General features: G+C 40.6%; 1 protein-coding gene across 1 annotated transcript in view; it reads right to left on the bottom strand.

Moving 5' to 3' along the window:
- MYO3A (myosin IIIA) overlaps positions 1-25,407 on the bottom strand; it is a 165,779-nt gene that overhangs the window by 128,184 nt on the left and 12,188 nt on the right. The window contains exons 3-9 of the mRNA XM_077268419.1: positions 24,573-24,677; positions 17,212-17,311; positions 16,242-16,318; positions 13,113-13,258; positions 9,655-9,720; positions 4,420-4,575; positions 1,660-1,759 (exon numbers count right to left, since the gene is read on the bottom strand). Coding sequence (XP_077124534.1) covers positions 1,660-1,759; positions 4,420-4,575; positions 9,655-9,720; positions 13,113-13,258; positions 16,242-16,318; positions 17,212-17,311; positions 24,573-24,677 — 750 coding nt within the window. The remainder of the gene's footprint in view (positions 1-1,659; positions 1,760-4,419; positions 4,576-9,654; positions 9,721-13,112; positions 13,259-16,241; positions 16,319-17,211; positions 17,312-24,572; positions 24,678-25,407) is intronic.

Genomic DNA, 25,407 nt, shown 5'->3' with positions numbered 1-25,407 from the left:
CACATATCTGTGATTTTTTTTGCGGATTGGAGAGATGTCCAATGTTGATCCATGTGTCCCATTGAACTTGGCAATGAAGGTCTATGGGTATGTGAAAAATATCGAACAGCACTCAGATGCCATCAGTGTGACGCCCGTTTTTTCATTAACTGATAGATAAGAGAAGATGGAGAAACATTTTTCCTTTCTCATGAAAGAACAATTGATGACATTCTGATGAAACCTTGACGACGCTGTGATCAAAAATACTGATTACAAATATCAAAGTCTGACCCTCACTTCCAAACAGAAGAACAGGTGTGAACAGGCGCAAGCTGAAAATGCCACTTCCATATGTATCTAAAAAATTAAAGCTGCCCTCTATAACGCTATAGCATGAAAAATTGGAATTGCTTTACTGCTCTAGAAAAAAAATAAAATGAAGATACATAGTGTATAAATTAACTAATTCATGTGTGCCCAACACAGAAAATTAATTTTACCCATTCTCTAGAGCAGTAATGCAATTCCAATAATTTGTTAGTGCTTCATGTTGTTGTCAAACCTGATGAAATTGCCAATGGAGACCTTGAACGGAGACTTTAAAGGAAGTTTGAGCGGAACCTCATACGTTAGTTTAAGCTATACATTTGTTCAAGTAGGATTCTGTTCACACTAGTGCTAATGGTGGGGTCAGTTTTTCGCCAAAAATAGTTATGCCTCCATTCATTCCATCTAAAAAACATGTCAGAGTTGATGAGAATAGCTGAAAAGTCATGGTTATCAATGGAAAACCTGGCATCAACAGAGATTTTGTTGGTGCATTCTCAGGATATCTGATGAGGTGTCTACAATCAATGTTAAACATGTCCGAAACATTCAGTATATGGGCACCTAATTCAAAAGAAATGTTTTCAATGGGAAAACCATTTGGTTTCTGCTCAGAGTAGAAGACTTTCATCCATGGTAGATGCGGTCATAGAGTAGAAATGATGAATTAGCCATTTCAATGCCTCAAACCAAAGACTGGACATTTTGGAGGACCATCATTCATGTGGCTTTCAGTAGCTGAGTTTCATTTGATAGCTCTTAAAGGATTTATTACATGTCGGATATTGATGGCACATCTTTGGATATTGACTATGGTGGCAATCCATGTGGACATCCAGAAGTATCTGTCACTTGTAGTGGTTGGAGCCAATGAGATATTGGAGGCATATCCTAACAATATACCATTACTGCCTGGGATGAGTAAACTACAAAAGACTATTACTACTTCTAATAATAGAAAATCCAAGATTACGTGAAACCAGAGAAAATGGAGATAAAACATAACCTTTATTCCAATTGGCGAAATACAACTGAGGTAGACAAGTGAAGCAACGACTATTAAAAAAATGGCTGTAATGTTATCCCTATTTTCTCTGCTGTCTCGGAATCTTGGATTTTCTATGGCTGTGGACCTTGTGGGGGGTCTAACGAAGTCAGCACGGACTCGGAGCCACCAGTGGTGCATGAAAATCATAGAATCATAGAATGGTAGAGTTGGAAGGGACCTCCTGGGTCATCGGGTCCATCTTAGTCTTGGACTAACTACTTCTAATAATAACATAAAAACCAATAATAATAATAATAATAGCAAATATTTACATTTTATACTTCAAAATGCTAAAACCATACCTCATCCAGGACCTCTAAGGTTGCCAAGTCATCCACATCATTCAGGTTGGATGTCATAGACTCTCTGAAGATGCCTTTCTTCGTATGAATCCTCTCATGCCTAGACACCAAAACCCAAGTATTATCCTCCAGATGGTCTCCAAATAATAAAAAATAAAATCTTTAAAATTCGAACAGATACACCAGAACTTTTGACCACGAGCTTAGAAGGTTGAGATTGTTTGCCTTACTATGTGCACTACTGTGAAATACATGAAGGATCGTAGCTTCTGTCGAGTTGTTTACTGGTTCGCATGAGAGCGGTGAATATCTGGTTCAATGTAAAAAAGCCTCATCTGCAGGCAAATGATATACCTAGCAGAACATACACTACTGTTTGTCAGGAGAGTCATGGTGACCGAATGTGTACTTTGAATAAATACAAACTCCCCTAGAAAAAAAAAAAGAAATGTCTAATTGTGACCGGAACTATTACATGGCGAGACATTCATGTTTGGAGTGATTTCACATACAGCATCTTTGGAAATAATAATTGCATTTTTTTGTGTGATCTTTTTTTTTAACTTTATTTGTGATTTTTGTGATTGTGGTTTTCGAAAATGTATCATGCGGGTTCATGTTTTTCTCTGTTATCAACACAGCATGTGAACCCAGCCTGATATTTTCTAATCATTGGTAAAGGGAATCTGTCACCAGGCTATTTGCTATGTAATCTGGAAGAAGTATGATGTAGGGACAGAGACTCTGATTCCAGTGATGTATCACTTACTGGGCTGATTGCTGTAGTTTTGATAAAATTGTTGTTTTCTCTGCTGTAGATCTAGCAGTTCTCTCAATGCTGAGCTCTGTATAACCCCGCCCACACCACTGATTGGCCGCTTCCTGCGTACACTGTGCATAGGCAGAAAGATTCTAATCAGTTGTGGGGACTGAGATATACAGAACTCATGAATATGGAGGACTACATGGCAGCAGGTTTACTTGTCCTCTAGTGATAATCTCTTGATAATAAAACAGTGATTTTATCAAAACTAGAGCAAGCAGACTAGTAAGTAACACATCACTGGAATCATATTCTCTGTCTCTACAATATGCTGCTCTCAGATTAGGTGGTAAAAACCTGGTGACAGATTCCATTTAATAAGAGATTCTAGTTACACACTCTATGTATGAAGGAAATGGTGACACCAAGTTGTCAATTTGTTTGTATATCTGCAGGAGGAAAAGCAATGTGTTCTCGGCAAAGATGTTTAGAATTGTTATTTTATTTCATTATTTCATTTAATTTAATCTATGTACTAATACAGACATGGGAACTGACATGATCTCTTTAAAGGAATCTGTCAGAACATTTTTTCTAATTACACCAGTGTTACGCCTGTATAGGTCCGAGTACATGAGTGGAAATGATACCATTCTTGTAGTAATTCTATGAGCTAGCGCTGAGTTATCAACCTTTAAATCCACTTGCAAATTAGCCTGAAAGTGAACTAGGGGCGTGTCCATGCAAAGTACATCAGCACGCCCCCAGAGCATTTTCAAGCTAATTTACATATGGCTTTAAAGCTTAATTTCCCAGGACTGGCAAATGGTATTACTACAAGTTAGGTATCATTTTTAGTGTTGCACTTGGATCTATACAGTCACACCATTATTCTGATTAATAAAATTATCCCTTTAAATAATAAATTTGTGCAAAAAATAAGTGCTAATAGTTAGGGATGAGTGGACCCGTATAAGCTCGAGTTTGTCCGAACCTTAGTCCAAAGTTCGGTTCGGGTGCAGGAACTGTAACCAAACTTGAACCCCATAGAGATCAAGGGAGACCCAAACTTTGGAGTTTCTCTCTCATCTCTACTAATCTACTATATAATCATCTAATTCTTTCTGTTTGTCTGTAATGGAAATCCCGGGTCGCTGATTGGTTGCGCCAGCCGCCCGCGACCAGTCAGCGACAGGCGCAGTCCGGCCGTAGTTCAGTCACGTTTACTTAACAAGTTCTGTCAGTCACAGTGCCACATAGTTCAGTCACTTTTGCTGAAGACATTCTGTCAGTCACAGTGCCACATAGTTCAGTCACGTTTACTGAACAAGTTCTGTCAGTCACAGTGCATGTAGTTCAGTCACGTTTACGGAATAAGTTCTGTCAGTCACAGTACCACGTAGTTCAGTCACGTTTACTGAACAAGTTCTGTCTGTCACAGTGCATGTAGTTCAGTCACGTTTACAGAATAAGTTCTGTCAGTCACAGTACCACATAGTTCAGTCACGTTTACTGAACAAGTTCTGTCTGTCACAGTGCATGTAGTTCAGTCACGTTTACGGAATAAGTTCTGTCAGTCACAGTACCACATAGTTCAGTCACATTTACTGAATAAGTTCTGTCAGTCACAGGGCGACATAGTTCAGTCACGCTCACTGAACACGTTCTGTCAGTCAGAATATTCTAGAATATTCGATGCGTTAGAATCGGGCAATATTTAATAAGCAAGTTGCCAATTTCCAAGTATACGGATTTTTCTTTAATACACTATTTATAGACTTTCCTTTTTGCTATGGCATAAAAGGCCAATATATTTCCACGTCTGGTTAATGCACTTTGCTTGTTTCCTCTGTAATTTAGAGAAAATGAATCTTAATGAAACTCCATTTAGAGCAGAATGTGCAGATTAAGCAGAGCGATATGACAGCGCTTCCTGGGCACAGTATATGCAGAGCAGTCACTCATGTTTCCCCGATAAGCAGAAATACGTTGTTTACCTCTTCTTCTCCATTATCCCCATTTGCTGGTGGATATCTATGAATTCCATTAGCTGCTTCTGAAGTGCTATTTCATTATGTCTAATTTGCCTAATGAAAGCATGTTCCAAAAGATCACAAACCATAGGACGCTTTTCAAAATCTTTGGTAAGGCACCTGAAATGCAAAATATGAAATATTAAATATGGCTTTTTATATAAAAACTGTACGTCAAAATATGGAATAGCAGAGAATATTGCTACTTTCTGAAAAGGCATTCCTTAGTATTATACTATATCGTACCTCAGACTCGATAAGATAGTCCCTTCTCATTCTAGCAGAAACAATCACCAGGCTTCAGAAGCAGTAGAGATATGCAAAACTTTTTAAATCAATATTCGCCAGCTTTGCCAAATTTTCCCAAAAAGATAATTTGCAGATGATTTAATCATGAGTATTGCAAAGCTCCTCAATTGCTCTGAAAAGACGTGTGCAACACTCCGAGGTCTCCTAGGACTGTATCTAACCTGTTCCAAGCTTCTTAGCATGCAAATTGTCTGTGATCAGCATTTTTTTGCTGCTAGCAAGTTCAGATGAAAGACTGACATTTTCTGCGCAGGGGCAAGCTAATAATTCATTTCACGAGATTTGTGGTACACATCAAACCTGGATGGACCATGAATTTTATAAATCATGAATGCAATGCACAGGACTTGATGGCGACCATCCATTCTTGTGTCACTGTCTGTCCTTTAACCTTGTACAGTCTGTTGCTTTCTGGTGTCCAGACAACAGGAAATATAGTCTTGATCCAATTCCCAGTCAAAATTGTGAAAAAATGATATTAACCTGCAGATATGGGGTTAATCTGCAGGTTAATAGCAATCTGAACTTGCCTAGTGCCGGCACTTAGACTCCCATTGTTGGGAGCAAGTAAACTTTATTCCTACTGATAGCATTCGGGTTTCATTTATGGGGGTGCCACTGGCGCGGGTTCAGTTCACTCTGTATATAGACAATGGCGGCTGTAACTGTGCCGCCCCGCACTGACTGATAGAAGCTCAGCAGTATGGCCGCCTGTCAGTCAGTGTTAGGGGCGCGGTTACAACAGCCACTCTCCAAACACAGACCGGTGACTGATCCCACTTCGGCGCCACACCCATGAAAACCCCAAACCCCGTGAAACCTGAACACTACTGGGAGGAATTATGCTGATGCCACAACTGTCACTATGAACAAATTTTGCTAATTTTGCTAATTTTGTTGGCTTAGTCATAGTAAATAGTGATGAGCGAGTATACTCGTTGCTCGGATTTTTCCCAGCATGCTCGGGTGGTCTCCGAGTATTTGTGACTGCTCGGAGATTTAGTTTTTGTCAACGCAGCTTCATGATTTAATGGTGCTAGCCAACCTGAGTACATGTGGGGGTTGCCTGGTTGTTAGGGAATCCCCACATTTATTCAGGCTGTCTAGCAGCTGTAAATCATGCAGCTGCGTTGAAAAAAAAAAAATCTCCGAGCAGTCACAAATACACAGAGACCACCCAAGCAACGAGTATACTCGCTCATCACTAGTAGTAAAGGACACGCATCCTGCTTATGCAGTGCTGAATTCCATTGAATTGCAAAACGCAAATCAGCCTCAATCATGCGGCTCTATCACTGAAAATTCTATCGGATGTTCTTCTCCATGTAAGAACAGATGAAGTGGTCACACACTTTTCTGGTCAGGAGCATGATCTTGTTCATGTCAGTATATTTGCTTAAAAATATTCCACAATCAAATTAAGGACTTGACCATGAAGCGAGCATGTGTAACTTTGCCGCAATTTTTTTGCCACTGCCACATACTAAGTTTCCCAGTTGCGGCTGTCATAGCCAATGCAATCTTCTGCAATGCGTGAAATGGCAGTGGCCGTTTTGAACATTTCAAACAACGTGAAATACTAATTGGTCAAATTTGTGACAAATTCCTAAAAATTTAACATGAATTCGATTTACATGGAATTGATTCGCTAATTTCTAATTTCTAGATTTACCAGCAGATACCAGTAGTAGTGACTGGCTTTGTATGTCTGTTATGGAGTGACTGGGAACTTTAAGGGGTTGTTCAATAAACAGCATATATGTTCTACTTACAATATAGGCAATGATTTTATGATCACTGGTAATTTAACCACTGGGTTCTCCGTCGAGCATGAGCATTCATTCTCGTCTGGACTATTGTAACTCTCTATTAATCAGTCTCCCTCTTACCAAACTCTACCCGCTCCAATCTGTCTTGAATGCTGCAATTATATTCCTCACCAACCGTTACACCAATTACACCTTGTGCCAGTCATTGCACTGGTTACCCATCCATTCCAGAATTCAGTATAAACTTATCACTCTCACCCACAAAGCTCTCCATGGTTCAGCACCACCCTACATCTCCTCCATGTGCCCTTTGTTCTGCTATTGACCTGAGGTTTGCATCCTCAATAATCAGAACCTCTTACTCCCGTCTCCAAGACTTCTCACATGCTTCGCAAATTCTTTGGAATGCACTACCCAGGATAATTCGATTAATCCCCAGTACCAACAGTTTTAAGTGGTCCCTAAAAATGCATTTTTTCAGGCTGGCCTACCACCTCAACACATTTATTTAACTATCTCTGTGTTGCCCATTAAAAATTTTCACCATAACCAGGTTCCTCATGTCGTGTTCTCACACATGTTATGCATTTAATAGCCCTCTGTGTCTGTACTTTTACCCATACTGGTTGGTAACCGGTTCATGCAGCACTACGTGAACACCTGATTTCTTACATTATGGCTGGTCAGAACAATGAAAGGAATTGTTACCATCCACCTTTTATATCTCCCCTATTTCCTCATAGATTGTAAGCTTGCGAGCAGGGCCCTCATTCCTCTTGGTATCTGTTGATTTATGTTATTATTGTTATGCTATAATGTCTTTTATTGTCTGTACAAGTCCTCTCTAAAATGTAAAGTGCTGCAGAATATGTTGGCGCTATAGAAATAAAATGATTATTATTAACATAGAAGGGAAGTCCCAAAGTCCCCTGTGTGAATAGAGTAATACTGAGCATGTGCGATCACTATGGTGGCTGTCACACATGCTCACTATTGTTCCATTTCCACAAAAGATGTTGGGTCTCCTGGTATCAAAATCAGCGGGGGTCTAAGTAGTCAGATATTCAGCGATTATACCCATTTCATGTATTTTAGGGATAAGTAAATATGTTGTTATTCATCTGTGCCAAATTCGATGCCAAGGGCCAGTCTCGTCTCCTGCGCTCTGATGACATCATCCAACCTGGGAAATTTACACCCGGCTATGGCAGCAGGACGCCGCTTGAGTATTCAGGTATTTTGGATACCACCTCTTTTTCTGTGTGTTAGGAGGGAATATTTTAGGTATTTTCACAAGCTTTGGGTCAGGTAAGTGTCTACAAAACAGTCATAACAGGATTAGAATACTATGTATACATAAAAGTAGACAATATTTAAAAATCAAAATCTAAATCCCAAATTTACATAAAGAGGTAAAAATCAATCTTCCCACTGTCCGAAGACATAACGCGTAATGTTTAAAGAGCAGCCACCCTAGAAAATCCTGCTACTTTGAATAGCTCTGTTTGGATCTATACCTGATACTGATTTGCTTGCGGAAAAAAATAAAAATACCAAATTCTTAGTTAAGTTTGCATCTGGAAATTTGCATTCGTGTGATAAATATGCAGATATGCAAAAGAGATTTAGTCATTGCATAGGATGTTCAGAGTGAACACGAGTTGCAGCACAGTATACAGAAAGACTTTTTCACAGTAACAGACATTTTAAGGAATGCACAAGTAACACGACGTTCAGTGACCAATAACAGCCGTATACGCCACATAATAACACAATCATACAGTTATTACTACTATATAATACATATTAAATAGTCACTGTTATTTCAATAGACTGCACAAATCAATAGGACAAGCTAATATATGAAACTATGTAATATACAGTATCATTAGGAAATTCTGCTGCTTTCTCCACTTATGAGTCACTTCTTACTTCTTCCCATGTGTCAGGAATGAACTCATCATACACTCTCAAAAATATAATATAGATGAGCGAACATGCTGGGATAAGATGTTATGTTATGGATGACTTCGGCGTGCTCGAAAAATATGTTTGAGTCCCCGCGGCTGCGTGTCTTGTGGCTGTTCGATGGCTGCAACACATGCAGGGATTGCTTAACAAACTGGCGATCCCTGCATAAGTTGCGGCTCTCTAAAAAACACGAAACATGCAGCCATGGGGACTCGACCATATTATTTGAGCATGCCGAAGACACTCGGATAGCACCCGAGCATGCTGATATAACACCTCATCTGAGGACGTTCGCTCATCACTGATCCTATTATCCATCTTGATCAACTGGCAACACAGTTAGGCATCAGATTACAGCTGCCAATTGAAATCTTTGGAAAGGACAGTGGGAAGGAGGTTGGTGTAGAAAAGTGAGAGAGAAGCAACATTTGGTGCTGCAGCTTTCTAGTAAGTGTTTTAACTTACCCTAGACCTAGATTCACAGCTACACTGCTCAGTACAGCTACAGCAGGTGAAATAAGTATTGAACGTCACCAATTTTCTAAGTAAACATATTTCTAAAGTCGCGATTGACATGAAACTCTCATCAGATGTCGGTATCCAATCCACACAGGCAAAGTGATCAAACCATAGATGCTCATAAACAAGATGGACATTATGTTATGTGTAATAATGAAGCATCAGGAACTACAAACAGTCAATAAGTGGGGTTTCTGAATCCCGAACCCCCATCGATCTCATAAAGATATAGTTTTATCACTAGATAAGATCTGGACAACCAAATTAAGTAAATTGTCGCTGTTGCGGAGGTAAGGGGTAATTTGCTGTTATTATGGATTCTTCTGGCCTTGTCTCCCAGATTATCAAAACTCACCAAATTATATGTACAACTTTACCTTCAGATCAATGAGGGTGGTACCGTAAACTATTGAAGGAGCTAAAATCTATGTACCTCTACACATTGGTGCAGTCTGCAGTAACGTGGTAATAAGATAAAATATTGTTTGCACCAGATAAAGTCGAGTCGTGCTACCGTCGAAATAACCACTACATCGTGATCCACCACCGAACTCCAACTCTTCTAACACCAAATGCATTTTTGAAAAATAAACCTTTCTTGCCTAATAAAAATATAATATGTTTCACTCACTTGCTAATAAAGTCGTTAAACTCAGGTGACCACAATTCTGGTTGACACAAAGTTGGAGGTGGGTTCCTGTAAAACCAAAATGTTATCATTACAATTCTTGAATAAAATGCAATGTTTTATTATTTTTTTTTACTTATTTAATTTTTTAATCTAATCTAATATTAATGCTATGATACCTGCAGACACAGTGATGGATGGATACTGATAACAAAAAAAAAGATGAATCAGCCAGTTACCAGGATTGGAAAAATATTGTTGCCTTCTTCAAAAAACACCATTGATGTGATTGGTGTGATATTGTTTTTTGGGGGGTTTTTTGGAAAAATTCCAGCCATGTTTTTTCTAAATGTGGACAACCCCTGTAAATCTTTCTCGACATAGGACGTATCAGTGGACATACTAGAATATCTTGTGTCGGGTGTGGGCGTATGGAGCAGACTGTTTAGCCATGCTGTGTTTAACCTTTTAAGTTCTGCTGCCTTTAAATGGTCCAATTGCCTTGCACGATCACTCCGGCACCAATCATTTCTCTCCTCCGTGACAAGATCGGGGCGAGCCAACAGGTTACAATGGCTGTCTCGTGGCTGACAGGTTGGTGCTACTATGAAGTGTCAGTAATATTCCTATATATGCAGTATGGTGGAATTGTAGTACCTATAGAACATGTGATCACAGGTTCAATTCTCCTAGGAGGTGTAAATAAGTAAATATGAAAGTCTAAATTATTCCCTTTTTTCAAATAAAAAAAAGATAAACATAAAAAACCCTTATATGATAATTGTTGTGTCCGTAAAAGTCCAATCTAACAAATTCTAAAAATATTTAAACTGTACACAAAGCACCAAAAAGGAAAAAATAATTGAAACGACAGAACTGATGTTTTTCAGATGCAGCACTTCCCTAAAAATATGCACTAAAAAGCAATCAAAACATCGTATGTTCCCAAAAATGGTAGCAATAAACATGCCAGGTCGCCAGACAACAAAAACCCAAACAACATCTCCATATACCTGAAAAAAATAAAAAGTTACGGGTCTCAGGAAATAGCAGCGTGAACAATTTTTTTTTTTTTTTTTTGCAAAATTTTGAAGTTTGTTTAGCAAATAAAAAATAAACATAACAAAATCTTATAAGTTTGGTATTGTCGCAATTGTACTGACCTGAAGAATCATATTCACAAGTCATTTTTACTGTACAATGAATGACGTAAAAGTGAAATCCAAAAAACAAATAACAGAATTGCATTTTTTTCAATCATTCACCATTTTTTCGGGACGTTATATGATAAAGTGAATGGGGTCATTGAAAACTATAACTCGTCCCGCAAAACAGAAGACTTCATATAGCTACTGTGTGTCACGTGAAAAATAAAGTTAAAAGCTGCAACATAAAATAAACACCCTGGGCAGAACCCATACACTGTGGAGTAGCTTCACCTGAGCATCAAGAGCGGCGCATCCGCTTAAATGTTTTTGACTGCCTGACACAAACTCTGCCTGCACAGAGTGACCTGTGACGGCTCCTGCCAGCGATTCAGCAGCTTCCACTAAGAGCTCTGCTCTGTTGACAGGGCGTGACTGCTGACCTCATGCTGATTGACAGTTGGTTTCCCGCTGCCCAACTGCAGGGAGCCGTCTCACAACCATCATGATGTTGGCACCATCGATAGAGCAGCCCAGTAGAGGAATAGTTGTTCTGTTGACATGGAGCTGCTGAATCTCTAGCAGGAGCGGTCAATGACTGATATGAGCCAGCGCCGAGTAGAGAAGGCAGGTAGATGCCTTTGTTAACAACTACCTGCCTCCATTTTTAATCTGGCTTAATGTCACCTTACAATAGCAAGGTGGCATTAACCCTTCATTACCCCATATCTCACCGCTACACGGGAGTGGGAAGAGAGAGGCTAAGTGCCAGAATAGGCGCATCTTACAGATGTGCCTCTTCTGGGGTGGCTGGGGGCAGATGTTTTTAGCCAGGGGGGGTCCTATAACCATGGTCCCTCTCTAGGCTATTAATATCTGCCCTCAGTCACTGGCTTTACCACTCTGGCGGAGAAAATTGTGCGGGAGCCCACGCCAATTTTTTCTGTGATTTAACCCTTTATTTTAACACCCATAGAGCCCCCAAATTTTGCACACACATTTAACTAACATTAGTAGTGAGGAATATGTAAAAAGTAAGGGATATGAGATGGTTTACTGTATGTAAACCATGTCTCATATCCTGTTGGGTTTGGGAAGGAGAAGGAAAAAGCCGGCAATTGAATAATTGAATTACCGGCTTTTAAGCTATCTAGCGCTGTAAATATAAATATATACAGTATATATGTGTCTCACTGATATATATATATATATATATATATATATATATATATATATATAGACTGTATATATGTTTTCACGAATATTTGAGCCCATGGATCCATTCTATGTCCATTTTGCAAGCCGGCAAGAAAATCTCACCGTACGAATGCCATACGGATGACACACGGATAATTTTTAGAGAAAAAATCGCATCCTCGCGTTGAATACAGATCACTGTTTTGGGATCATTTCTGCGTATTACGCCTTTAAAATACGGACCGTATTTCCCTACGCCTAGTGTGACACTGGCCTTAGACTTAGACCCATAGTTATTAAAACTAATTGGACAACCCCTTTGAGTGCAGCATTGGACATAACACAGTGCGTTGGATTTGCCTAAAGTTTTCCAGGTTGTAACAAGCTTGACCATTATCACCTATCCATGGGATGGGTGATAACTTGCTCAGGATCCCTTCACAGCTGAGACCTCCACTTATCCCAGTTTGAGTAAAGCGGGAGTCAAGCATGCGCACCACCGCTCCATTCCCTGTGTACATTATTGCCGCAGATACGCGAGTACAGCGCAGTCCCATAGACAATAAATGGATTAGTGTCATGCATGCCCAGCTATTGCTTTTTCAAAAAGGAACACTTCAGAGCTCCACACTCAGGATTTGTTGGTGCCCAAAAGTAGGACTTAAGATCAGCTTATCTCATATCTTTAAAGGGGATGTTCACTTTTGGGGACAATTTGTTTTTTTACTTAAATGCATCTATTTTTCTTCGCTGAAAATCATTTTTGTAATTGGTCTCATTAAACCATTTGCAGCATTCGCGTTTCTTAGCTTCTGTGTTACACTTACTACTTCTAACTGCAGAATGTACAAAACTGAGAAAGCATCAGTCAATCATTCTGATTGTTCAATGGTATTGTTTGGAACTCTTTAATCTGTTTTTTTTTATTTCTGAGCTCCTCTCAGCTGACGTATGACAACAGACCACATCAAAGTTGAAGATGCAGGAAAACAAAGAGTCTGAAAAAACAAAACTGTGCAACATTTTTAATTAAATTGAATTGCAAAAATTATTTTTAGCGCCAAATACACACACTTAAGTTAAGAAAAATTGTCCGCTAACTTTAAATTGGCACAGTACCTTGGTATCTTAAAGAGGGCTCTCATAGGATGCAAGTCTGCCAGTGGAGGATCGCCATCTCCTAGTTCTATGGCTGTAATGCCTACAGACCAGACATCACATCTTGCATCATATGTTGTATCCACTTGCTGTTCACACGCTATGACCTATCAAAACAATAAAAACAAACTATTGTCTTTCATTTTCTTTCAATGAATCCTGGGACATGAAATTCTGAAAATATCTACAGAATTTTCACTATTAATGAATGTGCCCGACTTATGATTCATTTTTATTAAATCTTAAATATCTTTATTCCATAATATGGAACTCTATTGACCAGAGACAAAAAGGTCAAGCTATTTATTCATGGGAGGAAATCCTCTTTTTTTCAAGCTTTCCTTGTTCCCCAACAGAAGCGTGATTTTTTCAATGCCTTTTTCAATCACTCTTTTCCCCATGTAAAATAATAACAGCTCTTCTCACCTTCAATGCGGACTCCTTTACTGTGATGTCGGTGTCTGCTCTCCCGGGGCTCTCATGACATTGTTATGTCACGCAAGCCCAGCAGCTGCTTCTCTTTCACTACCTTCAGATGTTACTGACATCCTGGAAAAGCCGAAAGCAGTGTCAGTTTTGTCCGAAGAAAGTCAGATGGAAGAGACCATTGGTTGACTGCAGGGCTCTCGTGACATAACAATGTGATGCAAGCACTGGGAGAGCAGGCACTGACACGATGTCACGTGTGAGGGCAGCAATAGTCTCTGTAAACTAGGTATTGGTCTAACAGTGCCAACTGACAGTGCGCTCTGTTGCCAGCTCATTACTACTGACCTAAGCCGTCAAGAGAGTGCACTGTCATTGTGCACATCCAAAAATTAAGTAAAAGGGACTAATCCAGCCCCTGAAATGAATGTCACTGATGACACTTCATTTGATTCTACTGGCATGTACTGGGATTCTCAAAGCATCATCAAAAAGGATGTTATAAAAAAAAGAAAAGCAGTTATACAGCACAGTTAGGGAAGGATAGGAAATTTTAATTAAAGCATATTGGAAAATGATTTGATTATGGCATTAAATAGAGATTTAGGATTAAATTGAATTTGTATTTTGGACCACCCCTTTCAGGACCGCCTCTATAGTAAGACAACAGCCTTAGCAGTGACAATGACAGCAGTGACATCAAAATAGTAAAGTCTTCAATGATCTTGCCTGGGCTTTGGGGAAAATAAAATAAATAAAATGAAAGTAAAAAAATAATTGCTTCCCCGAATCCCCCTCACTACTCAATGATTTCATATATTAACATATTGTAAATTATACAATACAAATATAAAACCTTTCTTTTAGCATTATGGTCTTTGATTACTGGAAAGAAAATTGGTAAAATGCAAAAACCGAAGAACATGTATGAATGATAACAAAAAGAAAGCGACATTTGTAAAAAAAATTGTTATAGAATCACGACGGTAATCCAATCGTCCAAGCAAAAGTTGATGCAGCGCTCCAGAGTCTGGTCGTTGCAGTAACGTCGCTCTGCCACTAAGGGGAGTGATGGTACGTCTGATTGTACTAAAAGAGTTCACCTGACCAGGTATCACAGTCACACATTACACTTCACACTCCGGCCACCAGGGGGAGCAAAGGGTACTATGTATTAGGCCACTCCTCACACTCTGGTAAAACTGGGGGTTGGATAGGAAGTTAGAGAGAAGCTGACTTGGTTCTGCCCAGGTAGCATCTAGTGAGAGGGGAGCGTTGCTTGGGAAGACTCAGGGGGGTCCCTGTCAGGGGTGGCATCCTGACAGTGGCCTAGCAAGAGACAGATCATTACGGAGCTGCGCCTGCACTTCATTGTGGCGGCATCTTAAGAAAGGACAAGAAGCGGAGTATATTGTGGAGAAGTGAGAAACGAGATCACAGCACTAGGAGATAATACCGGGAGGAGTCGTGCCCTAAGATCGAGACAACATCCTACTGAGGCGCGTAGCCGGCGGCCAGAACGCCGATGGAGTAATAGGTTCTACGCATCACTCCAACTACGGCAGGACAGTTAACTCTAGGTTGGCTGTCTCACCTTTTCACCTAAGCAGACTACGGAGGCAATTGTGGGAGAGGGGCGTCTCTAGGGTCCCTATAAAATAACTCCAGGCCTACCCCGTCATGCGGGTGCGTCCTATCCAAACTGGGGGACGGAGAGAGAGAACATCAGAAACAGATACAAGAGTTGTGAGGACTATCCCGTGGTGCTCAGCAGGGAAGTACTACAACACACAGGCGCAAGTAGGAAGGCTATCGATTTCCACCTGCAAAGGGAACTCTGGATGTGCCTTCGGACCGGCCGGTCTCAGCCAGCCCTGTTAGCAGTGCTCTGGATTGCGGATGCCGAAGCCTTCAGTAAAGAGGTAAAGAGACTGCAACCCTGTGTCCTCGTTATTTACTGCGATCTACACCATCACCATCTACACCTCTGGGAAGCCCTGGGGACATACTTCACCTTTGGGAAGTTACCCCATCTAGCTGCCATTCCATCACCCCAGCGGACCCCTAGCAGCGTCAGTCATCCTGACCGAATACCACAGGTGGCGTCACGAACACTTGACAGACTGCTACCTACTCGTTTGATTGGGCGCCCCTTAGCACGGCCAAAGACCGGGTCGAGCCACCGTGACATCCCCAGAACCGAGACAGAGAGACCCGGTACCGGGTACCCCGCTGCCCTGTGTTTGGGGGCCGCTGCATTTATGTGTGCAAGAGAAATGCTGTAACAATCATTAAAATGAGTCATTTTTCAGATTGCTGAAAAAAAGGTTTTATTGAGTGCCTTGAAATACTGGTAACAAATAACAAGTAGGGAACAGCGGCAGGAACAACATTGGTCTTCTGGAGCCACTTTGTTCAGTCTGAGGTTATAAAGAAATCATGAAATCGTCTTGGATGAATCATTTTAGTGCTTAAATGGAGCTTCCACTCGCATCAACAAGAAAAAAAAAATTCTCTGCTTCTTGATTTTTTACTCTTCATAGAGGATAATATTAGTATTTATATTAGTAAACATGTGCTATAGTTTATGGTACAGCTATTAATACGACATTATTTTATTATAACTGTTATTGTTACATCAATTTATAAAAAAGTGTAACCAACCTCTGGTGCCATCCAGAAAGGAGTCCCCACTGATGTATTCCTATGGAGGCGAGTGTTACTTAGCTGCGCTGATACACCTGCAGGAATTACATACTGTTAATATTTTTTATAAGGACCTTTGAAAGCCATGAAAACATTTATTATATAGGGAACAAAATACATTGCTAACCTTTAATATTGTCTGAGACTGCCACATTACCATTACTTTTCAAACAGGAGTTGGGCTGCAGTACTGGGAACGCCCACTACACAGTGTATGGAGCTGTGCTGTTCCAACTCTGAAAACAGCTGATTTTTGGGGGGGTGGGTACCAAGTATCTGACCCCCATCGATCTGATATTAAAAGGGTTATCCTCCACTCAGATAACTCCTTCTGAATCCTTATGTTTACCCACAGCAAAATAATAACACCTATACTCATCCCGGCGCCGTTCCAGTGGTGTTGACACCGGGGATCGCATGGCATTATTATGTCATGCAATACCAGCAGCCAATCAGCGTTTGTTTCAATTTCCCTTTCTTCAGCCGCAGCTCCTACTTCCTTCCTTCCTCAATTGCATCCATTGAAAAGGAGATTGAAGCCAGCACTGATAGGCCACAAGGATTGTGTGACATTACAATGTCATGCGATCCTCGGGAGAGCCAGTTCTAACCCTATTAGAACAGCAACGGAGGTGAGTATAGGTGTTATTATACTACTGGGGGAAACATAGGGATTCAGAAGGGGTTGTCTGCATAGTGGACAACCCCTTTAATGATTTTTCCAGAGTATAGGTCATAAATATAGTAAATCTGGAAAACGCCTTTAAGGTTAATGGAGGTAGAAATAGCTCTTTGCCTCTGTTCTAGGTGGTTTGGAACCTGCACTGAAACCAGGGGCTCGCGGTTCTCTTTGCTTTTGGGCTTTCTTCTCATTGATACTTGCGCTATAATGGGCACACAGCTTTAACAAGAACTTGTACAGACTTACCGAAATCCACAAGTTTGACCCCTCCTTCTGTGGTTAGTAGGATATTGTTCCCCTTCACATCACGGTGAATTGTCTTATGGCTATGTAAATGATGAAGGCCCTTTTAGAAAATAATAATTTTGAACAGCAGAAGAATCAGACGAATAACAGACACATTTGTCTATGTCGCCTATGTGCACAGTGTTCATCTGGTTACAGCATATCACATCTTTATATGACCTGTTTATACATTTTCTGCTCCTAAAAAGAACTGGTACTTCCCAAACGTTGCCTTAACGTCGTTGCACTCAACCATCAGACTTGGCTTTACACTGATGAGAGGCAAACACCCCGAAACAGTGTGCTTGTAGCCGAGTTCCTGGATGGGTGTGTATCTCTGGTCTTGTAAGGCTCAATACATTAACTAATGGAGTAGTGACCTCTCTTAGGTGGTAATTGTGAGAAAGTATCTAAGAGCTCGTTTACACTGTTTTCTCCCATGGAGCATTAGCTGTAGGACTCTATACTTAGCTGATGTCGTGAGAAACACAATGCAATAATCAAAAAAAACAGATGAAAATTTTAAAGCCATACACGACTTAAAGGGGGTGTCCAGATCTATAAAAGAAAGTCTGCCTTCTTCAAAAAAAACAGCGCCACCTTCGTCTGCAGGTTGTGCTTAGCATCTTCTGCTCTATTCACTTCAATGGAGCTAAGCAGTAATAATAAACGCAACCTGCAGACAGGTGGGGCTCTGCCTTTTGAAGAAAAGAGCCATGTTGTTGTTTTGTTTTTTTAACCTGAGCAACTCCTTTAAGGAGCAATCAATTTAGGGTACGTATCCACGTTGGCTTTTTTGATGAGTAATTTTACATATTTTTTTGCAAGAAACCTATTTTATTTAAAGGGCACCCATCACCTAAAAAAATCCTATTGACCTGCAGATATGGGGTAAACCAGGTTGCAAGTTAATAGGGTTGTAAGGCCGCCCGGCGCCTGCACTTTGACCTATGCGGGAGAAAATTTACTTTATTACCCCTGGCAGCATTTTGGTTTCAATTTCGGGAGTGGCGCTCTATGTATAGAAAGTGGCGGCTGTAACCACACCCCCGCACTGCCTGACTGCAGCTCAGCATTAGGACTGGCTGTCAGTCAGTGCTGGAGGCGCGGTTACAGTCGCCGCTCTCTATACACTGACACACAGCCTGTAACTACTCCCAATGGGAATTACAAGGGGTATGTTGTTTCTTATTACCACCTGCATTATGCCCATATAATCTATTAGTCTGAGACGCTGTGTATACATTTACAGGTCTATTTCCCCCAAATAATCCGCTTAACAGACTATTTATCCTGAGAGAGGGTAGGTTCTCCTTCTCCTACTAGCTTCACATGTAACATGAACTTTATCTTCACTCCTACGGTCACTATGGAATAAGCCTTCTCACATCACCAGTGCATGATTATTGGCACGTTTCTTCATAACAACTGCACTTCATAAGAGACTGGTATATTCAGCACATGATAAATTTCTAGCAGTTGTACCCTCTATTCATTTTGAATCTACATGAGACCATTAATTAATTAATTGTATGTATTTATTGTATATACTTTATTTATTACGTTATTCATTATTTTGTTTAGTACATTGAAGAAGGTCTATGACCGAAACGTCTGTATGTACTCTCTTTATTAAACCTCACCCAGCATCAGATCACGTGTGTGCCAAGTTATTTCATAAGATTATATGGTTTGGGCACCTACTTGCGCACCACCCTCAATAGTAGTGTGTTGGAATAAGTTTAAATGCAACAACTCCATTCCTGTTGTAGTCTGCATTGAATGTCTATGAGTGTTCATTTGTCAGCTATGCTGTGATTGTTAAAGTTTGTAAAAAAAAAAAGGTCACAGGACACTCACTGATTGCATCACTCTGCTGCTGTTTCCTTCACAGAGAGACATGTGTTACATGGACTAGATTATATCGGTAGTTACTGTCAAAGCTTTCTTATTTTGTTCCAGTTCAAGCTGCATATATTAAACACAGTTTGCCTTACGTTGGATTCTGCTGCTTATATGAAGCAACACGCGCTGCTGTGGTAATACTCCGGCTAACAGGTTATGGGCCCAGCCACCGGAAAGTAAATGGTAAAAAGCCCAGTCACCGGAATAAGCAGCGAGCCAAGCGCAGACAGCACAGAGGAACCCCCGGAATACAAGGACACCGGAACGCAAAGGTACCGCAGTGTACAGAGCACCGGACAGCGCAGCTTAAAGGGCCAGTAACAAACAAACAAAAAAAGGTGGTACAAGAGACAAGAATGTCTACAGAAAGGAATGCAGTGAAGTACACAGTGCCAAGTCTCACAAATCACAATTACAGCTCCTGGAAATTCAAGGTAAAGATGTTACTTATAAGAGAGGGTACATGGAAATGTATTGAACAGCCTGTGCCTGACCCAGTACCGGGTGATTGGCTAGAGACTGATCAGAAAGCACAAAGCACTATTTCCCTCAGCATAGATGATAACCAGATTGTACATGTATGCAAATGTGATACTGCAAAGAAAATGTGGGAAGAATTACAGAAAGTGCATGAAAGGTCAAATCTCAGCAATAAGGCTACGTTCACATTAGCGTTAAGCTAATTTGCGTCGGGTTTGCGTCGGCGACGCAGCGGCGACGCATGCGTCATGCGCCCCTATACTTAACATGGGGGACGCATGCGTTTTTTTGTGTTGCGTTGTGCGACACTTGCGTCTTTTTTGCCGCAAGCGTCGGACCAAGAAAACGCAGCAAGTTGCATTTTTCTTGCGTCCGATTTTCGGCAAAAACCGACGCATGCGTCGCAAAACGCAGCGTTTTTGCGTGCGTTTTGCCGCGTTTTTGCGTGCGTTGTGCGTTGCGTCGCCGACGCAGCGGCGCACAACGCTAGTGTGAACTTAGCCTTAGCTATATCTTATGAGAAAGCTGTATCAGTCTAAATTAAGTGATGGCCAGCATATGCAGGACTATATCAGAAACACCCTAGAGATTGTGGAACGCCTAAGGGGTATTGGTGAAGAAATTAAAGATTTTCATGTTGCTGCATTACTATTAAGTGGTCTTCCAGAAAGTTATGACACGCTTGTGACTGCATTAGATGCCAGACCAGATGATGAACTCACACTAGAATATGTGAAAGGGAAACTTGCAGATGAATACAAGAGAAAGTCAGAGACTATTAGCAATAATATATGCAAAGCAGAAACAGCATTAAAGACACAGTACTTTTCTAAAGCTCAGAGTCATTTAAAGGAAACTCGTGAATGTTTTGTCTGTAAAAAGCCTGGTCACCTTAAAGCAGACTGCAGAGTGTGGAAAGCAAGAATGAATCAGTTTAAAAAGCAGGACAGTCATCAAAAGGTTAAAACAGCTGTAAAGAAGGAAGATGCATGTATTGCGACTGCATTTGGGGTCAGCACAAGCCCATATGCAAACCATGTTTGGTGTATTGACTCTGGAGCGACTGCTCACATGACACGTGATAAGGATTTCTTCATTAATCTAGATGAAAGCAAGTCTGAAAAGGTAATTTTAGCTAATGGTCACTATATGACATCAGAAGGAATAGGAGATGGTTATTTCCATTGTCAAGTTCAATCCTCAGCACAAGTCAGAAAAATCCCAGTTAAAGACGTGCTGTATGTTCCCAAACTTGAAAGTAACCTTTTATCTGTAAAGAAGCTTGCACAACAAGGAAATATAGTTACATTTAAGGATGACAGATGCATCATTTCAAAGAAGGGTCATACCCTTGCCGAAGGAAAAATCAAAGATGAACTTTATCAGCTGAAATGCAATGAAACTGTTTACAGTGCTAGACAAGATTTTCATAAGGACTGTATTCATGTGTGGCACAGACGCCTAGGCCACAGAGATCCAGAAGCAGTAAAGAAACTAGCTCAACTTGCAAATGGTATTGCAATCAACCAGTGTAATCAAACAATGAAGTGCACAAGTTGCCTAAAAGGGAAAATGTCCAGAAAATCGTTTCCTAAAGTAAGCACTACTAAATCTGCACAGATACTGGATTTGATACATACAGATATGTGTGGTCCAATGAGTGTTCTTACTCCCAGCAAGAAGAGATATTTTCTCACATTCATTGATGATTATTCCAGATATACTGTTACTTACCTACTTCAAAGTAAAGATGAAGTTCCACAGAAACTTGAAGAATATCTTGCTGCAGTTCTTAACAAATTTGGAAGAATACCAAAGGTACTGCGAGCAGATAATGGAACTGAATATACAAGTGGTAAAGTGCAAACCATCCTGAAAAAAAATGGAATCGTGTTCCAGACAACCGTTCCATACAACCCAGAGCAGAATGGCACAGCAGAGAGAAAGAACCGAACTCTTTGTGAAAGTGGAAGAAGTATGCTATTTGATGGAAACCTACCTACAACATATTGGGGAGAAGCCATCATGACTGCTACCTATCTTCAAAATCGACTGCCAAGTAAAGCTACAAGTAAAACTCCATATGAGTTATGGAACTGTGAGAAGCCCAACCTGAAGCATCTCAGGATATTCGGAAGCAAAACTTTTGTGCATGTTCCCAAAGAAAAACGTTCTAAGTGGGAATCTCATGCAAAGGAAGGAGTTCTTGTGGGGTACAGTGAAACTCAGAAAGGATACAGAATCCTGCATCCACAGACCAACACAGTAACAATCAGCAGAGATGTAGTGATTGATGAAAACTCAGTATCGCTCAAATTTCATGAGGTTACGCAAATAATTCAACCTAAGGAACAAGAATTTCAGTCAGTGATTCCAGACATTGAAGAGAATCTCAAAGAAAATACTGAAGTCTGGATATGCTCTGAAAGTACTGAAAAAGAAACAGAAGAACCAAGCCAACCTCAGGAGATCAGAAGATCAGAAAGATCAAATAAAGGAATTCCAGCTAAACGCCTTTCTTATATGGTCAGATCAATTCCAGAAGAAGAGCCACAGTCATGGCAGGAAATGCAAAAACTGCCTATTCATAAGAAGCAAAAATGGATAAAAGCTGCTGATGAAGAAATGGAATCCCTTCATAAGCTCAAAACATGGGAGCTCACAGAGCTACCTCAAGGCAAGAAAGCAATTGGATGTAAGTGGGTCTTTAAGAACAAATATGACTCTGAAGGTAATATTCACCGTTTTAAAGCAAGATTGGTCGCAAAAGGATATTCACAAAAATATGGTGAAGATTATGATGCTACTTTTGCTCCAGTTGCCAAGCAAACTACATTCAGAACTTTATTATCCATAGCTGCTGTTCAGCAGATGAAAGTAAGACATTTTGACATCAAAACAGCCTTTCTACATGGAGACATTGAAGAAGAGCTGTACATGACTCAACCAGAAGGCTATGTTAAAAGGGGTAAAGAGAACCTTGTTTGCAGAATGCAAAAATCTCTCTACGGCCTTAAGCAATCAGCAAGAGCATGGAACACTAAGATGAACAAAGTGTTAATCGACGAAGGATTTAAAAGGTCTCAAGCGGATCCATGTTTGTATACAAAAGGTGTATCACAAGATTGGATGTATGTTATTCTATATGTGGATGATGTAATAATAGCGCATCAAGAAGAGAGAGAAATTTCAAAACTAGGTCAAATTCTGAACAAGCATTTCGAGACCAAGGACCTTGGAGATGTGACATACTATTTGGGAATCCAAATCCAGAGAGAGGAAGATGGAAGTTTTCTTCTTAATCAAAATTCTAAAATCTCCACAGTTCTAAACCAGTTTGGAATGTCAGAAGCCAAAGGCATATCAACTCCAATGGATCCATCTTACCTAAAATTGGAAGGAGAAGAAGATCTGCTACCCACAAATGACAGTTACAGACAAGCAGTGGGGGCACTTCTATACATAGCAACCACAACCCGTCCAGATATCTCAGCCACAGTGGGAATTCTCTGCCGACGTGTAAGCAAGCCACGCCAAAGAGATTGGAATGCAATTAAGAGACTTCTTCAGTATCTTAAGGCAACCCAAGAGTTAAGTCTAAAGATTTCTGCATCAGGAGATCTAATTCTCAGAGGATATGTAGATGCAGATTGGGCTGGAGACTCAAGTGATCGAAGATCAACAAGTGGTTACTTGTTCAAGTTAGGACACACTTCAATCTCATGGTCGAGTAGAAAACAAGTGTCAGTTGCATTGTCTTCTACAGAAGCAGAATATACATCAGCTGCTCATGCAAGTCAAGAGTTAATTTGGTTGAAGCAACTTTTGGAAGAATTCGGCAAACCACTAGCTGAACCAACTGTTATCTATGAGGACAACCAAGGATGTATCAAGCTCGCCAGCAGTGAAAGGATAAGTGCAAGAACAAAGCACATTGATGTTAAACATCATCACTTGCGTGACTTAGTAGAGCGTGAAGTTCTAAAGTTTGTTTACTGTGAATCTGACAAGATGTTAGCAGATGTTTTGACAAAGCCATTGTCAAGAGCCAAGTTTGAAGAATTCAGAACTGCAATGGGACTAACAGGATAAGCAGTTGTTGAGTGGGGGTGTTGGAATAAGTTTAAATGCAACAACTCCATTCCTGTTGTAGTCTGCATTGAATGTCTATGAGTGTTCATTTGTCAGCTATGCTGTGATTGTTAAAGTTTGTAAAAAAAAAAAGAAGGTCACAGGACACTCACTGATTGCATCACTCTGCTGCTGTTTCCTTCACAGAGAGACATGTGTTACATGGACTAGATTATATCGGTAGTTACTGTCAAAGCTTTCTTATTTTGTTCCAGTTCAAGCTGCATATATTAAACACAGTTTGCTTTACGTTGGATTCTGCTGCTTATATGAAGCAACACGCGCTGCTGTGGTAATACTCCGGCTAACATAGTGCCTACGGTTATCTCTTATATACACTGAGCGGTCACTGAACCCACACCAGCACCGCCCCTGTGGCTGAAACCCGAATGTTGCTGGGGGGGAAATAAAGTTCCAGCAGGGGTCTAAGTGCAGGCGTCGGGCAGGTTCAGAACACTATTGACCTGCAGATTAACCCCATATTTGCAGGCTAATAGCGTTTTTTCACAATTCAGCTTCCCTTTAATGGGTGCTGAAATGGTGCAGAAAATCTGCAACATCAATAACTCACCAAAACCTCATTGTGAGAACGTAGCCTTAAAGGGCAGAGTTTTAGGTCCTAGTCCAAACTCACTGGACCAACTGTGTAATCTGGCTCTATGCAGAGGGATCTGTCTTACTTACTGCTAGCTTAGCCCCAATGATAAAGGACATATAAAATCAGAACATATAAGAGACCTGCCTCTAAACACTCGATATGACATTGTATAGTAACACATTGCATCGGTCGGTATTGCACCTCTTACCATAAGAGCTTCATGCAAAATGTATGCAATGATGGCTTCATCCATTCTTTCTCCTCTCTTCAGAAGACCTTTTGCTAAATCAGTTACGGATCCTCCATTGCACAACTGCAAAAGACGAGATCACGATTTAGGCCAGTGCTGCACGACGACACGTGTCAATCAATATCAACAGCATAGTGTCTCCTTGCACCATCGCATCTAATGATTTCCTATGGGGTCACATTGCAAATTGTGACCTACCGCGACTGCGACACAAATGCTACAAAATGTGTTCGATTTTCTGTTCCTGGTCACATGCATGCGACTTGTCTTGTTACAGCAAAATCACAGCTTAAGTTGCAGACAAGATCCATATATTGGGTTTTTTTTTGCACGACTTGTCTTTGAATTGCTGCCCCATGACTTTTGTGGCTGTGGAGCCCTAACCTGTCTAGTCAAAATCGGAAAATGGTATGTAAGTCATTAAACACAGGAGAATATTATCTACTATTTAGTTTTCTCAGATCTTGTTTTTTTCTGTTAGTTAATAAATCTTGGAATAATAATAAGTTCCTCAATTGGATGTGTTTAAATAAAATGTTCCTGTGCTGAGATAATCTTATAAATGTGTCACTGCTGTGTACTGTGTAATGGCTGTGTCCGACCATGGTCTAGACATATCTCAGCTCCTGTCGGGGTTAGAAGCATTACTCTCTTATGATAATTGAGTATACAGAAAAAACAGCAGGGCATTGCAGCCTCTGCTTTCAGATGTAACACCCGCTGGCCGGGAGCTGTGGTATGTCCTGCCGATGAGCTGGAGCAGCTCTGCATGGTCAGACACAGCCATTACACA

Source organism: Ranitomeya variabilis, chromosome 6 (genome assembly GCF_051348905.1).
Source record: "Ranitomeya variabilis isolate aRanVar5 chromosome 6, aRanVar5.hap1, whole genome shotgun sequence".
Taxonomy (NCBI): Eukaryota; Metazoa; Chordata; class Amphibia; order Anura; family Dendrobatidae; genus Ranitomeya; species Ranitomeya variabilis.
Note: the sequence above shows the minus strand (reverse complement) of the source record. Positions and strands in the feature narration are given on the sequence as shown.